The 15845-nt window shown below is 44.7% G+C and overlaps 2 protein-coding genes across 6 annotated transcripts in view; one reads left to right on the forward strand and one right to left on the reverse strand.

The window, feature by feature from the left end:
* The window catches only part of PXK (PX domain containing serine/threonine kinase like), a 75478-nt gene extending 66100 nt beyond the window's left edge, over positions 1 to 9378 (forward strand). For 2 of the 4 annotated variants that reach the window (XM_082663301.1, XM_082663302.1), the window contains exons 18-19: positions 6600 to 6636; positions 8089 to 9378. In XM_082663301.1, the coding sequence (XP_082519427.1) occupies positions 6600 to 6636; positions 8089 to 8275 (224 nt within the window). In that variant the 3' untranslated portion in view covers positions 8276 to 9378. The remainder of the gene's footprint in view (positions 1 to 6599; positions 6637 to 8088) is intronic. The other 2 variants (XM_082663299.1, XM_082663300.1) reach the window with 1 other exon arrangement.
* Positions 9379 to 9899: 521 nt separating this feature from the next.
* PDHB (pyruvate dehydrogenase E1 subunit beta) lies at positions 9900 to 15639 on the reverse strand. 2 transcript variants are annotated; one of them, XM_082664303.1, is made up of 10 exons: positions 15537 to 15639; positions 15370 to 15423; positions 14082 to 14189; positions 13929 to 13991; positions 13790 to 13825; positions 13350 to 13635; positions 12601 to 12711; positions 12163 to 12254; positions 10736 to 10877; positions 9900 to 10429 (listed from the first exon to the last, which is right to left on the reverse strand). In XM_082664303.1, the coding sequence occupies exons 1-10, from the start codon at positions 15576 to 15578 to the stop codon at positions 10284 to 10286; spliced, it is 1080 nt and encodes a 359-aa protein (XP_082520429.1). In that variant the 5' UTR covers positions 15579 to 15639; the 3' UTR covers positions 9900 to 10283. The 2 variants fall into 2 exon arrangements, with proteins under 2 accessions (XP_082520429.1, XP_082520430.1); XM_082664304.1 differs by lacking the exon at positions 12601 to 12711.
* Positions 15640 to 15845: the final 206 nt, after the last annotated feature.

The raw sequence follows: 15845 nt of genomic DNA on the forward strand, positions 1-15845 counted from the left end.
GGTCCTTTTCCTTCCAGGACAGGAGGCCAGGCTTCTCATTGGGCTCATCTGTGTTGCCGCCTCTCTGCATGCTGCCTGTCTTATTGCTGGAATCACATTTACTCCAATTTATGTCTTTACTTCTAGGCCACATCTATGGTTTATCTGGGAACTAAGTCAAGCATAGTGTCTTCCAGCTTTATGATAAAATGCAATTTTCTCAAGAAATGAAGGAAAATTCTTCATTTTCAAGGGCTAGTTTAGAAAAGGAATTCCTGCTAAAGGTAGCATCTCAAACACAACTCGATCTGGGAGCCCTTGGAAACTACACCTTGGGCTGTGGAACCTAAACTCGGGGATCACCACTCGCTAGTTCTGGGACCTTGGAGGAGATACTTGACCTCCCTGGGCTTCAGGTTTTGAAACCGAGTGAGCCCCTGTGGGACTCCCGGGCACGGAGGCCCTCTTGTCCTCTCTTTCTTGTAGGCAAGACTCCAGGTTCCATGACCTTCCCTGAGTTCCAAAGGGCAGATTGGAAGAGTTGCTAATCACGGGAGGAGCAGCCAGGAAACCACCTGAGTTGAGATTAAGGAAGTGCACGTCCGGCATACGCCCTGATCTTGTCAGAGACTCCACCCTTGGACCTATTGTTATCAAACCCTTCATCAGGTCCTCTGGGGTTGGGACACATAGTTTCTCCAGGCAGGAGCCTGCTGTGTCCCCGTTTGCCTGGCAAAGTAATAAAGCTATCCTTTTCTACTTCACCCAAAACTCTGTCCCCGAGATTTGATTTGGCAGTGGTGTAGAGAGAGGCTGAGCTTTCAGCATCAGTTTCCCATTTGTAAAGGAGGATAATAACAGTGCCTGCCTAGTGGGTTTATTACGAGGGTCCAGAGGATTCCATGCCCATGGAGTTAGAACAGCGCCTGATTCACAGTAAGCCCTCAGGACACTGTTAGTTACTGAGAGACCTTGAGTGAGTCACTTTCCTGTCTGGGTTTGGGTTATGTCCTCTGTAGAAGGCAAAAAGCGTGGGAGTCAGAGGAGACTATCTCACAGTTCTAATCAAGCATCCTGTAAACCCACTGTGACCCCGCCCTTCGGCAGTTTGTTCAGCAATAGATCAACTGAGGCAAGTTCAGTTTAACAGCATTGCCTTTCTTCCTGAAAGCATCAATTTTAAGCACATTCGTGGTAGCTGAGGGTGGTTTTCAGCTCAGTTGCTTTCAGGACGGGGCAGAAGTGACAGATGTTTCTAAGCGAAGGGGTGTTACTCTCATGAGCCCTTTCCAGCATTTGTGTAAGGACTGGGGCCTCTCCTGTTTCTTACTGTACTTCCCTGCTGTGGGCCTCTTCTTGAAATCCTTACCAAATTGATGGGAGAAATATTTCCTTAAGTCTGCTGGCAATTCCATCAGGTAGGGTGGGATTCTCCAAAACTCTTTTTTTTTTTTTTTTCAGTGAGAACATTCCTAGCACTTTCTTTTTTTGCTAAGGTTTCTGTTTCGTGCCTCTAGAAGATCATTCTTTCAAGAACTTTAAAATACTTTATCTTGACTTATGTCACGGTCAGTGTCACCAGCTAGTGTTTACACTCTGTATTCATGGAGCTGAGTGGTTTAGATGGTCCTAATTGACACACAGATATTTGCTCCTACCCTCCCTTTGGGAGGAGACAAACCTGTTGCCTTGCCATTGTGTGTGTGTGTGTGTGTGTGTGTGTGTGTGTTTAAACAAAAGATTTGCAGAAGAGTATTTGGGAAAATCTTAGTAAGCAGAAGACCCAAATTATTACTGTTGTTGTTAATAATTGTGTTTAACATCTTTTGAGTGCTTATTCTGTGCTAGGCACTGTTCTAAGTGATTTATAGTTACTGTTTTATTTAATCCTCATGAATATCTCCCTATCCAATGAGCAGGGATTATACTTATAGCTCCATTTTACAGACAAATAAATTGAGGCACTAGTGGCATTAAAGGACTTTGACCAAGGTCACACAAGTGGGGGATACTAGAGCCAAGATTTAAACTTGGTTCTGTCTTTGCTCATCTACTTGATTTCTCCTGAGCGCCTGCTTTCTCAGGTGCACTACAGGGCCTGTGCTGCTAAACGCTCTGCTTGGCTGGCGTGAAAAGAGCTCCAAAAGAACAGTTAGAAACCCCGGGCTTGGGTCGTAGCTCCACCACTTTCCAGATGGCCTTGGACAAGTAATTTTCATCCTTTGAAGCTGTCTTTTAAGAGAATATCTGGTGTTTATGAGGTAGATAATGTACACAACAGGGCTTTATAAGCAGTAAAGTACTGTCAAGTGTAAGCTATGAATGCCTTGCAAGAGAATTCTAGCCCTTCTTGCTTGAAGTTTATCATTTTCAGCAATACTTTTGAAGAGAGAGCTGGCAGTCTGTAGAAAACCAGTCTGTGAGCATGACTGGAGGGAGAGGGAAGTTTCATATCTGGAGACTGGAGGAGGGAAAACAGGGCCTTGTGGGCACAGAGTGACTGAGAACTTGAATAACAGGAAGGAGGGTTAAGAATAAATAAGGCGCCAACTATGATGCATAAAATAAGCTACCAGGACATATTGTACAACACAGGGAATATAGCCAATATTTTATAATAACTATAAATGGATTATAACCTTTAAAAATTGTGAATCACTATATTGTACACCTGTAACTTATATAATATTATATAATATTGTATGTTAACTATACTTCAGTAAAAAAAAAAAAAAATTACAAAGAAAAGGAATAAGTAAGGCACAAGAAGAGATGAATTCATTTAGAATGTTGGAGCTTCCGGAATTTATCTAGCCAGGTCAAAATCTGAAACCCATTCTAGGCTCAAAATCGATGGCTCTGGCCCTAAGAACTGCCTCGTTTTCTCAAAACTACACAAACACAAAGCAGTTTCTAGGATACACAGGTCTGCCCTGTAGTGCTTCTCCGAACAGTGTTGGTTCTGCTGTCCTGCCGGCTCACAGCCTTCCTCCCCGCATCCAAGACCAAGTGTGTGAGCTCCTCTCCAGGGTACTCAGCTGCTGGGGGTGGGGCAGGCAGTGTCCCCAGCATCCTCCCAGAGCCCCCCGAGATCGGCAGTGGTCAGCCTGCCCTGCCCCACGTGGGCCTCGCTGAAGGGATTCTCCTCTGGGCGGTGGGGCACGTTGGTTTGGAACGCTGGGATTCACCGTCAGGGAAAGGGTTATCTTTCACAATTAACCTGGAATCCAGTCAGTTAAAAAGAAGATAGGAAGAAATGTTTGCCTTTTTTTTTTTGCGCTGCGCCTTGGGCCTTGTGAGATCCTAGTTCCCCAAACTGGCCCGGCAGTGAAAGTGCTGAGTCCTAACCACTGGACCGCCAGGGAATTCCCACCTTTTTTTTTTTGAATGGTTTTCTAGCCTTAGGTCAGCTAATGCTGCTCGCTGCCCTATTCAGCCTCTGGAGCCCGCTGCCTTCAGGGGAGAGGCCCCATGCTCCTGCCCAGGGGCCCCACCTTAGACGTCCCTGTGCTCTTGCTCTTCCCAAATTTAAAAAGACAGTTCTCTATTTTAGACCATAGACTTGCTTGGGGAAGTGATGAGTTCTAATTTTTCTCCCCTCTTGATAAACTGTCCTTATTTAGTACACTAGGTACGCTCCTAGTACCCGTTCCGCTTTCCAGGGGAGGTAAAACCGTGATGGGTCTTCTTAAGTGAGTGCTGTGCTTGTAAATAACTAAAAATATCTCAGAAGAAAGAAAGAAAAAAAAAAAGAAGGAAGAGGAAAGTGACTCATTAGTTACTCTGTTAGTGTGTTTGCCATGTTCTAAAAGGGTCACAGTCATGTTTACAAACCAGTGCTTCTTGTGGTTAACTTAAGTATATCCTAGTTCGGCAGTAAGAATAATCAGCATGTGATTCAGACTAATATTTTGCTGTCTCTTACTATTTGATTAAATGACACTAAAATCTGAATAATGACTTGTGTCCCCCCCCCCCTCTCTCTTTGCTGTTTTCAGTAGAGCATGCACCATTTTGAACGTGAATTTTCGGTAAAGTAAGCTATACTGATTTTTCTAACTTTAAAGATGCTCTGTTTCTGTATGTGAAATGGGACCCAGTGTGTCTAGCTCACTGAAGTGATGAACAAATGGGAAAGCAGATTCGAGACGACTTCCTTATCTGAATATTTAAATGAAATACAGCATCTTTAAAAAGCACCCAAGTGACTTCATTTACATTCATTTCATTTTCATCATGACCTTCAAAATCTTCATTTTCACTCTGATTTTAGTTCTAAAATAGAGCTCTAAAACCTGTAAATCAACTGCATGGCATTTTGGTATCTTTTAATTTTGGAAACCAGCACCTCACAGTCCTGTTGCTGCAAATGTGTCGGTTCCTTGTTCCCTCTGACAAAGGGGAAAAGGCGCTGGGCAGTTGCATTCTTGGTCACAGGGAAGCAACTTACAGCTTGTATAACTGACAATAGGGAAAAACAGTTCTTTTTTAAGCATCCTTAACAATACTTGAGTTGGGACATGAGTACAGCCTCCACGTCTTTCTGAGGTAAGAGGCTAAGGCGGTTCCAGAGAGCTGGGGCCTGCCTGCTTCCAGGGGTCCCCGCCCTCCACTCCCTCTCGAGGGTAGCTGGTAGGTGTGGTGTTGGTCTCGCGGCCATGTGGCCTCCCCTGATGTGTGTGGAGACCACAAAGGAACCCAGGCCGCAGACACGAGTAGACCGCCCACTGTCAGAGTTGGTCCAAGGCAAGGGGACGCTCAAACGTCCTTTTGACGGGGCTAGGGACGGTGTTTCTGGCGAGACATTCCTACCCAGATCTAACCTGTGCTCTTGCTGCAACAGTCTGTGGCCTGTTGCAGGGCCTCCGCTGGATTTCCAGGCTCCCATCTGAGGTTCTGGGGAGGGTGGAGTAGTTGGCTCTTGGGGTTTTTGTCTAAGAGAAGGTAAGATTGGAGAGATCAGGGCTGACCTGGTGATCACTGGAGGTAAGCTGTTTCAGAGCATCCGTCATCCTGGGGTGTTGCAGGCCAATGTTTTTCAAAGCTGGGTGAATTCATTTGGCAATCAGCCTGACACGGAATCTGGTTTTGTCTGCGGCCTGGGGATGAGGGTGATAGGAGGCCTCTGGGGGGGCGCCCCCTCATATTTGGGGAGTGGGGGGCCCGGGCATTAGGCAGTTGTTCCCAGGTTTGCTCCAGGCCAAAGAGCCAAGTCCGAATTTGGCCCCTTGTTAACATTCCCCCCTCCCACATCATTACCAACGTGTTGTAGCTTAAGCTCCAGTGAACCTTTAAAGGAATTTTGTGGACGACAGAAGAGGCAAAAAGGAAAAACTTAAAAAAAAAAAAAATCGATGGAGGCTGTAATTAGAGACTGTGAGTCCCTGGGTCTATGTTCTTGCCTCCTCCAGTGTTGACCTTCAGACCTGGACCTCCTCTCCCCTTCCAGAGCATTCTGAGCTGCTCCTGGCCCTAATCATACATATCAGGATCTGCCCTAGTTGTTGCAGGCCCAATGATGAAAGGTGGACCTCATGGGACATCGTGCCCTTTACGACTGGTTGGGCCCTCTGTGAGGGGACCACAGGTGACCTGCTCTTTCCTCTTGGATGGACATAGTCTCCTTTCTCACAGCCCTCAGCATCATATTATAGGCACAGGCTACCCTGTGGCACTTTGGACAGTGTATTTATTTATGCTGCCTACATATTCAAAGCGATTCATTCAGACAGTTTCAGCCTTTACTTGTAAGATGAAGATCCATTTACGGAATACCACGCCCCAATTCCCAAACTCTGTGGTAGTGAATTTGCACTTTTAATTTAGAGTGCCTAGTAATGAGGCCAAAGTCAAGGGATGGTTCCTCACGAGGGCCAAGTTTCATTCTGTGCCAAGAGAGCAGCCTGTACCCGAGTCCAGTTCCTGAGGCCCATCTCTAGCCTCCGAGAATCCTGGGCTAGAAGACTTGCAGTCTCTGGATGGCCAATTCCATGCGTTTAGTGGAACAAAGTGCTACTGCAGGCCTGTCTTCTCGTCTATAACCCTCACTGACTCTTCTGCCAGGGTCAAAGCACAAAGCTGGGAGGCAGACATGCTGGCACTCATTTGGGTACGTGTTGGGCCGTACATGTCAAGCCCAGATTCTGCTGCCCTTTTCTGGCCGTTGGGTGAGAGTGCTGGGAAGGGGAGGGGGCAGCTGGGAGGGCACTGGCGCCCACTCAGTCCTCCGGGCTCTGCAGTTGAGTTCCAAGAGGCTTCAGAGGCCGTCTCCTCTCCTCCTGGTATTTTATGGGTCACTTTCCAAGAACCCCCTTCAGAGGAATGCTTATGTCACACACTTACTCTCCCTGCTCTTTTCATCTCAACAGTCATTTCAGGTTTGAAGTCCTTTTTATCTCTGTAACCCTGTAACGTAAAGCCAGGAACATTTCCCCATAATCCACCTTGGCATAGAACATAATAGAACTTCATTCATTAGTTGTTATTGTACAGAACCAGTGAAAATTACATTTTGTTCATTTGCCTGTATTTAATGTTTATTTGTATTGCTATATTATTTTTTGAGAATTCCAAGATTGCAGAGCATGAGTGTGTGCATCTGTGTGATTCTTTAATTTCAGCTGCCTTAGGTTTGGGTAAAGATGTAAAGGAAGGTAAGTGGTCTTCTATGAAATACAATGCTTTAACCATTGCCTATCACAGTTGGGAAAAAGGTTGCACTTACTGAAGTATTTTATGGATGATCCTGACCACTCATCCATATAAACTCAAGTAGCAGTTGGTATGTTTACCTAGTATCACCACAGCTCAGTAGCAGTTTGAGGGAGGTGGTAGGGGAGCCATCTAGCAGAATGTCTTCTGTGGTAGCACTGGGGTGGGGTAGAGGATAAGACTAGAAAGAGATGTGGAGTCACGGGGAGCTGCAAGGGTCACAGGAAATGGGACAACTGTGACACAGTCAAGTTCTTCTTTAAAGCAGGGCTTTTTTTTTTTTTTTTTTTTGTGGCCATGCCACATGGCACGTGGGTTCTTAGTTGCGGCATGCAGGATCTTAGTTCCCCAGACCAGGGATCAAACCCACGCCCCCCTGCACTGGAAGCACGGAGTCTTAACCACTGGACAGTCAGGGAAGTCCCAGCAGGGATTTTTCTGTACCTAGTGTTTATTTTGTCCCAAGAGGACAATTCATTCATTGATTCAAAACTGTAAAATTCGAGCGCCCAATGTTTGTGTTTCTGAAAGCTAAGGGAGGATTCAGATACCTGTCCAGTTACCTGCTCCTTGCCCACCAGGGTACAGCTCGGCATTCCGGTCTCCCCTGACACTTCAGCAAAGATGTAGGGTTAGGGCATTTCCATCCTGTCCCTGGGTTGGGCCACAGTGGAAACATGGGTGCTTGAGGAAGATTCCTCCCTGAGAATACCATTGCTGGAGAGAGAAAGCCCTCTGCGCCTTGCTGTGCATTGCTAACATTAGCGTTTTATGTTTTTTTCATGCAACCTAATAGGCAATGATTATTCAAGATGGATGCCCCTGGGGAGCCCATAACCCAGCAGACAATGGTTACTTGCCGAGAATCCTAAGTGATTTGTCATTTTATGTTAAATCACGTCCTTCAAATATTGTGTGTTGGAGCAGCTAAAGAACCGTTCATCCCTTACTAGTAATTGATATTCCAGTAGCCCAGCTCTATGCATACAGATGTCTATCTTTAATTGCTAGCTCAGGAATAGGTGGAGCTGCCTGGAACCTGGAAAAAGTAGCTAATGGAACTTTTCTTTTGGGACCATGATTAAAGTTTGGAAATGGAAGTAGAGCCTCATCTATGCTGAGAATGTCGCTATGTATAGTTTCATGTAATCTGTGATATTGTTCAGTCTTTTCTCACATGACTATTACTTGGGAGAAATGGCAACTTTTAATTAATTCCCCTTTAATGCTTCTACGTTTCTTGTTCAAGTATTTAAAAAAAAATCACACAGTACAGGGTGTGTTGGCCCGTTTGAGGGAAAACATTTGCAGTCTCACCGAAGTCCTTTCTGCCCAGGACTGAGCAGTAGCACGGATACAGGGCGTGTGGAGATACTGACTGTGCCCTTTCCTCCACAGGGATGTCCACGTTACCCCCACCTCCTCCACCTGCGCCTCCGCCACCAGCAGCTCCCTTGCCTCCTGCGAGCACAGAGGCGCCCACACAGCTTCCGCCCCAGGCTGTGAATGGTGTGAGCCGAGGGGCCTTACTCAGCTCCATCCAGAATTTCCAAAAAGGAACTTTGAGGAAAGCCGAAACCTGTGATCATAGTGCTCCTAAGATCGGCTAAAGCTTTGTGTTTACACTTGGAGGGAAAATTTGTTTTGTTTTCCTTCCACCTGCAACCCCTAAAGTACCCTCTATCTGGATGAATAATTGCTGAGCCAGTACAGTCACATACGACTTCGCAGATGCTCATGTAAGAGGCTTTTCAAGAGGGAAATAGTCTTCAAGTAGAATAAAGTCAGGCTGGCATTGCTGCCTTAAGAAATAGTTTGCTCCTTTGTTACTCTTGTAAAGGAGTCTTGCTCTTCCTCTAATGGTCATCTTTTGGTGGCAGCAGCATATTGGAATCAATTATTTCCACCAACAGAAGGAAGTGGACAAAAAACAATGACAATATACAGTCACAGCGGTGGATGGCCTTCGTGTCGCAATCCCTCCTATACCATTAGACAGCTCCTAGAAATGTTCCTCTCAGAGTTCATTTCTCTATTCTAAAGCATTTTCTGGTTATTTCTTAGATAACTCCCATTTTTGCTACCTTAATTTCATCCTAGACATTAACACTGTAGCCCAAAGCATAGTTATGTCGCTGAGAGTCAGAGAAGCAACTGAGTTCTTCATTTTCCCTTCAAGTGGAACGGGGAAAGTTCGTAACAGTCTATTAAGTTCAAACAGGAACTCCATTGTGGTTATAGAACTCAGGGCTGCTAAAGGAACTACTCTAGACTCTTAGTTCCTTTTAGTATGTATCGAACGGACAAAAAAATGTTGACATCCGAAAAAGCTCTTGCCAATTAGAGGATCTTCTTAATCCTCAGCAATTAAGTCAAGTTTGGCGTTTGTGGGGGTGGATTATTATTACAACACAAGTACATCTGGCAAAATCAGTTCTGATTTTCCAAAGATTTATCCAAATATATCATCTTTTTAATGTTACTCATTTATTAGAAAGATCCTTTATCCTATGATTTGCTTAAACCCTTAAATAAATTGCACTTTAAAGGATTATAAATAATCCATCTAAAAATTCAAGTTACACACATCAGTGTTGGTTACTATGCAGAGAGAATGTCATTGTGTATAGTTTCATGTAATCTGTGATAAATGTTCAGCTGTATTTTTTATTAAAATAAACCATGTCTAGAAAATGTGTTATTTGTAGCTTGGCTAGATATTTTAAATGGGAACTTTTTGTAGTAACTTTGGTAAATATAAAGAAAAGATTCACACAGTATTTCTAAAGTTTCCTCCCTACCTATTCTATCTCTATTTTCTTTTGTGTCGTATTTTCCCTCTTAATTAATAAGAGCTAACAATCCTGTGTTCCTGTTTTAATTAGGTACCACGTGTATGCTTCTATAACTAATTTAAATCTATCTTTTCCATCTCAATTTCTGAAGAGGGCAGTGTATGGCAGAGTGTGTTTGTTGGCAGTGGGAAAAATACCTGACACAGATTTTGGTTTAACTTTAAAGAGAACCTACTAGAATTAGGCATTTGAAGAGTCGGGGGGCAAGTTCCTGTTTTAAGTAAGTAATGCAGTCTAGGAGATTAATGATTACTGATTAGTTCCCGATGGCAGTAATTTCTTAACAGAATTTTAAGACTTCTATCCCACATTTATTATCTCAAGAATATAAAAATACAACTAGTCATAGTTAGGAATTCCTTTATTCCTTATCAGAACAGTCTAACAGTAAACGTAAATTATATGCTTTTATTTTTACATATAAGTTATGTTTTTTTGGAGATATCTTTCATCAGGACTCTTGCCACATTTATACCTTGTCCTTCTAATGAGAGGGTAAAATCTTACATTAATCTTATTCAAAGAACATGGCTATTGTAACAGATAAAAAAAGCGTGGCCCCTAGGCAGGAAAGTGCAGAGTTTTTCCACAGACATATTTAAACTTCTTCCCAGTACAAAAACGTATGTTGTTGCTTTACACATAACTTTACAAATCAAAAGGTCTTATAGGACAATCCAGATGAAATGTCATTAAGTATTTTAAAGAAATCCCAATGACTTGAAATTCAAGTCCAAGCTACATATTTAGTGCTTTCTTTATTGCAAATATGATGTCTTTAACCTGAGGTACAGAGTTGTCTTCTAGAACCTTTGCATAAGGCATAGGGACATCGGCACCGGTGACACGAACTACAGGAGCATCCAGAAAATTGAACGCGGGGCCTAAGAGGGAAGGAGGCGCAAATGAGAGAGGCATGAAAAACCAGCTGAGCACCACCACCTCAGCATAGCAGGTATGGCTGCCCAGAGAAGGAAAATCTGAAGAAGGAAATATGAAATCTGAAAGGAATGCTAATTACAGAGAATTGTCTCTGGCTTGCTTTCTTAAACATTTACCCAAAGGAAAAATACCAAGCTGACAAGTTGAAAATTCAAGTCATTTGACCACCCCTAGCTTTTGATTGTTTTGTCCTGTAACACAGTGTTAATTACAGTTTAACTATTCTGGAATCAGTTTCTCTGAAATACCTTCCATGATCCTGGCACAGATTTCAGCTCCTACTCCAAACTGTGGCCAGCCTCCTTCCACAGTTACAAGGTGATTGGTCTTCATGACACTGGCTTCTATTGTTTCAATGTCCATTGGTCTGATGGTTCGCATATTTATCACCTAAACAGATAATAAATAGCTTTACAGAGCCACTTCCTCACAAATATAGTCTTATCCCCAAAATGCCACTTCCTTTCTTGTTTCCTTTTAATCTCTGGGTCCAGGGAAACATAATCTGCCCATTCATGAACAAACTGTCAAAAGGGAAACTGTAATTAAAACAAAAATCTTTATCTCTACTACAAGCAGCTTTGTTCACTTACAGAATTCACTTATCCTCCCTTGGCCTTAACTTCCTCCTCATTAAAATAATAACTAACATGTGACCGCTTACCCTGTACCAGGCACTACACTAAGTATAATTCTACAACCACCCTAACGGGACAGTAAATGTATTATCCTCATTTTATAGCTGATGGCAGAGATTTAGAGTACGTAACATGCCCAAGTGTTAACTAGGTAGGAAGTGGTACCTCCTGGTTATGAAAGTGTTAGACTCGACGACTTCTAAGTTTTCTCTTCACCCAAACTCCAGCTCCAAGGTTGGATCTTAACTTGACAAAACACATACTAAAAAGATCCAGACCCTAGGTGGTAGAAGGCTAGGTATTTGAAAAGCACGTAGGCTCCCAGCTTTAAGCAGAAGCAGAACTAAGTGACAAAGCAAGATTTTATACCTAATTAACCTGTTACAGAACTCAAACGCCTCTTTCTGGGTCTTAAAGGGAACTTTCTGATTCTTTTTTTTTTAATAAATTTATTTTATTATTATTTTTTGTGTGTGTGGTACGCGGGCCTCTCACTGTTGTGGCCTCTCCCGTTGCAGAGCACAGGTTCCGGATGCGCAGGCACAGCGGCCATGGCTCACGGGCCCAGCCGCTCCGCAGCATGTGGGATCTTCCTGGACCGGGGCACGAACCTGTGTCCCCTGCATCGGCAGGTGGACTCTCAACCACTGCGCCACCAGGGAAGCCCTATTTATTTATTTTTGGCTGCGTTGGGTCTTTATTGCTGCGTGTGGGCTTTCTCTAGTTGCAACAAGCGGGGGCTACACTTCGTTGTGGTGTGCAGGCTTCTCACTGCAGTGGCTTCTCTTGTTGTGGAGCACGGGCTCTAGGTGCATGGGCTTCAGTAGTTGTGGCACATGGGCTCAGTAGCTGTGGCTCGCGGGCTCCAGAGCACAGGCTCAGTAGTTGTGGCGCACAGGCTTAGTTCTCCGCGGCATGTTGGATCTTCCCGAACCAGGGCTCGAACCTGTGTCCCCTGCGTTGGCAGGCGGATTCTTAACCACTGCGCCACCAGGCAAGTCCCCTGATTCTTTAAGAACAAGTGAATGTCCACTCACCTCACATTCAATTCCCTCTTTAGATAGCACCGTTGCAGCTTCTAAGCAGTGGCTCACAGGTCTTGAATGGGAAACTATGGTTACATGTGTCCCTGAAACAAAGTGGTCACAGATAAGAGGTCAGGTTGAAACCAAAGACACTGTCCTGCTCTGCAGCCAGCTATGGTTCTTCTTCATTTTAGAATCTTAAACTCAACTACATTCCAGCGAGATGAGGAATGTGGCAGCCTTTCTAGAAACGAAATACAAATCTACTGGACCAAGATTTAGAAAAGAACAAATATATGTGCAATCAGGGCATGACACATTTTAAACTTGAACTCATCCTATAATTTCCTAGTCAAAGTAAAGGGCAGTGACTTCTAGACTGAATTTGACCAACATAAATAGAGGGCACGGATTACAAATAATGTTTACATGTATACTAATTTCTCTTACCTTGCCTTTCTATTTTAGCTTTTCCAATAGGAATCAGAAAATCTTTTGACTGAGCCTCTGGGGGAAGTTCAAAAGGAACTCCATACATCAATTCATTCTCCAGCACCACCACTGCAAAATATACATATTTAAACCAAAGTAACTACATGACTAAAAATGTATATGCGGGCTTCCCTGGTAGCGCAGTGGTTGAGAGTCCGCCTGCCGATGCAGGGGACACGGGTTCGTGCCCTGGTCCGGGAAGATCCCACATGCCGCGTAGCGGCTGGGCCCGTGAGCCATGGCCGCTGAGCCTGTGCATCTGGAGCCTGTGCTCCGCCACGGGAGAGGCCACAACAGTGAAAGGCCCGCGAACCCCCCCCCCAAAAAAAGTATATGCAACACTATCATTCATATTGTGAAAAGTTTCACTGTGCTGATTAGGAAGCCTCATACCTATCGTGTCCAGTAGCCTTGAGGATGGTTTAAGTACAGACATCTGTAGTCTGGGCGATCCTGATTTTATCTATGGGGTTAAACCGGTGTTGTAGGTATGCAGCCAATTTCTCCGGTATCTAATTGGCCCCGTTATAGTCAGAAATAAGAAGAACACCACATTTTTTCCTATCTTTACTATATCTGTAAATCACTAACATTTTATATGATACGTCTAAGCCTAACTAGAAGTCTTTAATGGTTCCTTCCATGCAGATATTTCATTTTTGTTCTTTAATGTTCAAAAGAGACCCACAACACGTCACGCTACTGACCTGGATTGTTATCCCGAATGGCTGATTTAATAAGTCCTTTTGCATCCTCTGAACTCCATGGGCTGACCACCTTTAAGCCTGGGCAGTGCCCATACCAGGCAGCAAAGCACTGTGAGTGTTGGGCAGCTACGCCTGCTGAGGCGCCATTGGGCCCCCTGAAGACTATGGGCACAGACTGAAAGCCCGCTGACATGTAGTAGGTCTTGGCAGCTGAGTTTATAACCTGGTCGATGGCTTGCATAGAGAAGTTGAAGGTCATAAATTCACAAATGGGCCGCAACCCAGCCTGTCAAATCAAAAACATAGATGTTAAAAAGACGAGAAAGAGCAATTTAGAGTGGCACACCAGCACTTCGCTCCCCCAACATTCAAGCAATGTTTTTAAACGGTCATGTTGAAAGTAATCTCTTTGGATAAGATTCATAAAGAGGACTACATACCATAGCTGCACCTACAGCAATTCCAGCAAAACCCATCTAGAACGTAAAACGCAAACATAAGTAAAAATCCACAAAAATTAGAACAGTACCCTTTAATTGACATGCCCCTCAAAGGTCTGCTTCCTAATGGAAGGCTTACCTCAGATATGGGAGTGTCTATGATCCTCTTATCTCCATATTTCTTCCACAGGCCTCGACTAACCTACAATTAAGCAATGACCCCATTACCTTTAATTGTACTGGGGGCAAATGGCCATCTCAGTTCTGTGTAGCTTTCATGTATCTTGGTTACCTTATATGCCCCATCATATTGGGCAACTTCTTCCCCAAGTAGAAATACCTTCTCATCTCTTTCCAGCTCCTCATCCATACCTTGATTTATAGCCTCACGAACTGTCACCTGTCACAGGTATGGGAAAGCAGTCAATAAGCTACAGCATTACTTAGGAGACTATTGAGATTCTCTCTCTTGACCTAGGCTGCCCACAGCACACAATGTAAAAACTATCACTAGAACAGGCTTCTCTTCAAAAGTTCAAAAAATTCAAAAAGTAACATTTCTCACTCATAGCCAGTCTTTGATTGGATGTGTAAATGAGAAGTATACTGAACACTTTATCGATGTGCACCTAAGCTTAAGAAATCTGCTTGCTGGCCATACCAGCTCATAGGTGGCTTCCTAAGTAGAAAAGTGAATTTTATTTCCACATCTGGTATACTGTGGGGCAGCGAACAGTCAAGGAAGCCTAAATAATACTACATATTGAGCGCTCGCTAGGTGCCAGGCACTGCCAAACACTTTGCCTTCAGGATGTAGGAGTTATTTTACTACACAGGTTGGTAGAATCCTCCAGTAACAAAAAGGGGGAGAGCGGGCAATTCCTCAAAACGTTGAACACAGAATTACCATACAATCCAACAATCCCACTTCTAGATATAGACCCAAAAGAACTGAAAAGCAGGGACTCAGATAATCGCACACCAATGTTCACAGCAGCATTATTCACAAATCCAACAGGTGGAAGCAACCCAAATGTCCACCAAAGATGAATGGATCAGCAAAATGTGGTATATGCCTACAATGGAATATCATTCAACCTTAAAAAGGAATGAAATTCTGACACATGCTACAACATGGATGAACCTTGAAAACATGCTAAGTGAAATAAGCCAGACATAAAAGGACAAATGCTGTATGATTCCATTTATGGGAGGTCCCTAGAGTAGATAAATTAATAGGCACAGAACGCACAATACAGGTTACCAGGGGCTAATGGGATGGAGAGTTATTGTTCAATGGGTACAGTTTCTGTTTGGGATGATGACAAAGTTCTGGTGGTGAATGGACAACGTGGTGAATGTACTTAGTCCCACTGCATATACAGTTTAAAAGAGTAAATTTTCTTATATTTTACCACAAGAAAAAATTTTAAGGGGGAGGGTGAGGGAAGAAGCGTCAAGTCTAGTTCCCTCAGATCGGACATCTGATTCCCCTGAGCCTCGCGTGGGTGACATGCCGCCCCAGCTTCCGCGCCGGGACGAGGAGCCTCGCCGGCCCGGCTAGCTTCCAGGCCAGTTACCTGCAGAGAAGCCGGCGCGGTCCGGTGGAAGCGCCTCCTCAGCAGCCCGGAGACCTGGCGGGGAGAGAGAGAGAGAGAGAGAGAGATAGAGAGAGAGAGGACGCTCTGAGGGGACGCAGACTGGGCAGGGGTCGCGCAGGGTCATGGGCCCGAGAGCCGCTGCCGACCTGCTCAAGGGGTCTCCGCGTCAAGGCAGCCACCACCGCCATCTTCACCGTGTCCTCTAGCCGCCGCCGGATGACGACACAGCAGGGACGCGCACTAGTCAGGCCCTATTTCCCCTGCCGGTGCGGGCCAATGGCAGGGCACGGCGTCTGCGTGTCCCGCCCCCCAGGGCGTCGGGGGCCGAGGGGTGGGGCCAAGGAGGCGTGTCGGGTGTCTAGCCACTCAGCCTGAGGCAGCCTGGGATCAACGTTATTGGGAGCTGCCGGCTCCTGGCGCGCCGGTTGCACGCCGGGAGCGCGTCCCTGCGTGTT

The sequence above is a fragment of the Grampus griseus genome (assembly GCF_964374135.1).
Source record: "Grampus griseus genome assembly, chromosome: 10".
In the NCBI taxonomy this organism is placed as follows: domain Eukaryota; kingdom Metazoa; phylum Chordata; class Mammalia; order Artiodactyla; family Delphinidae; genus Grampus; species Grampus griseus.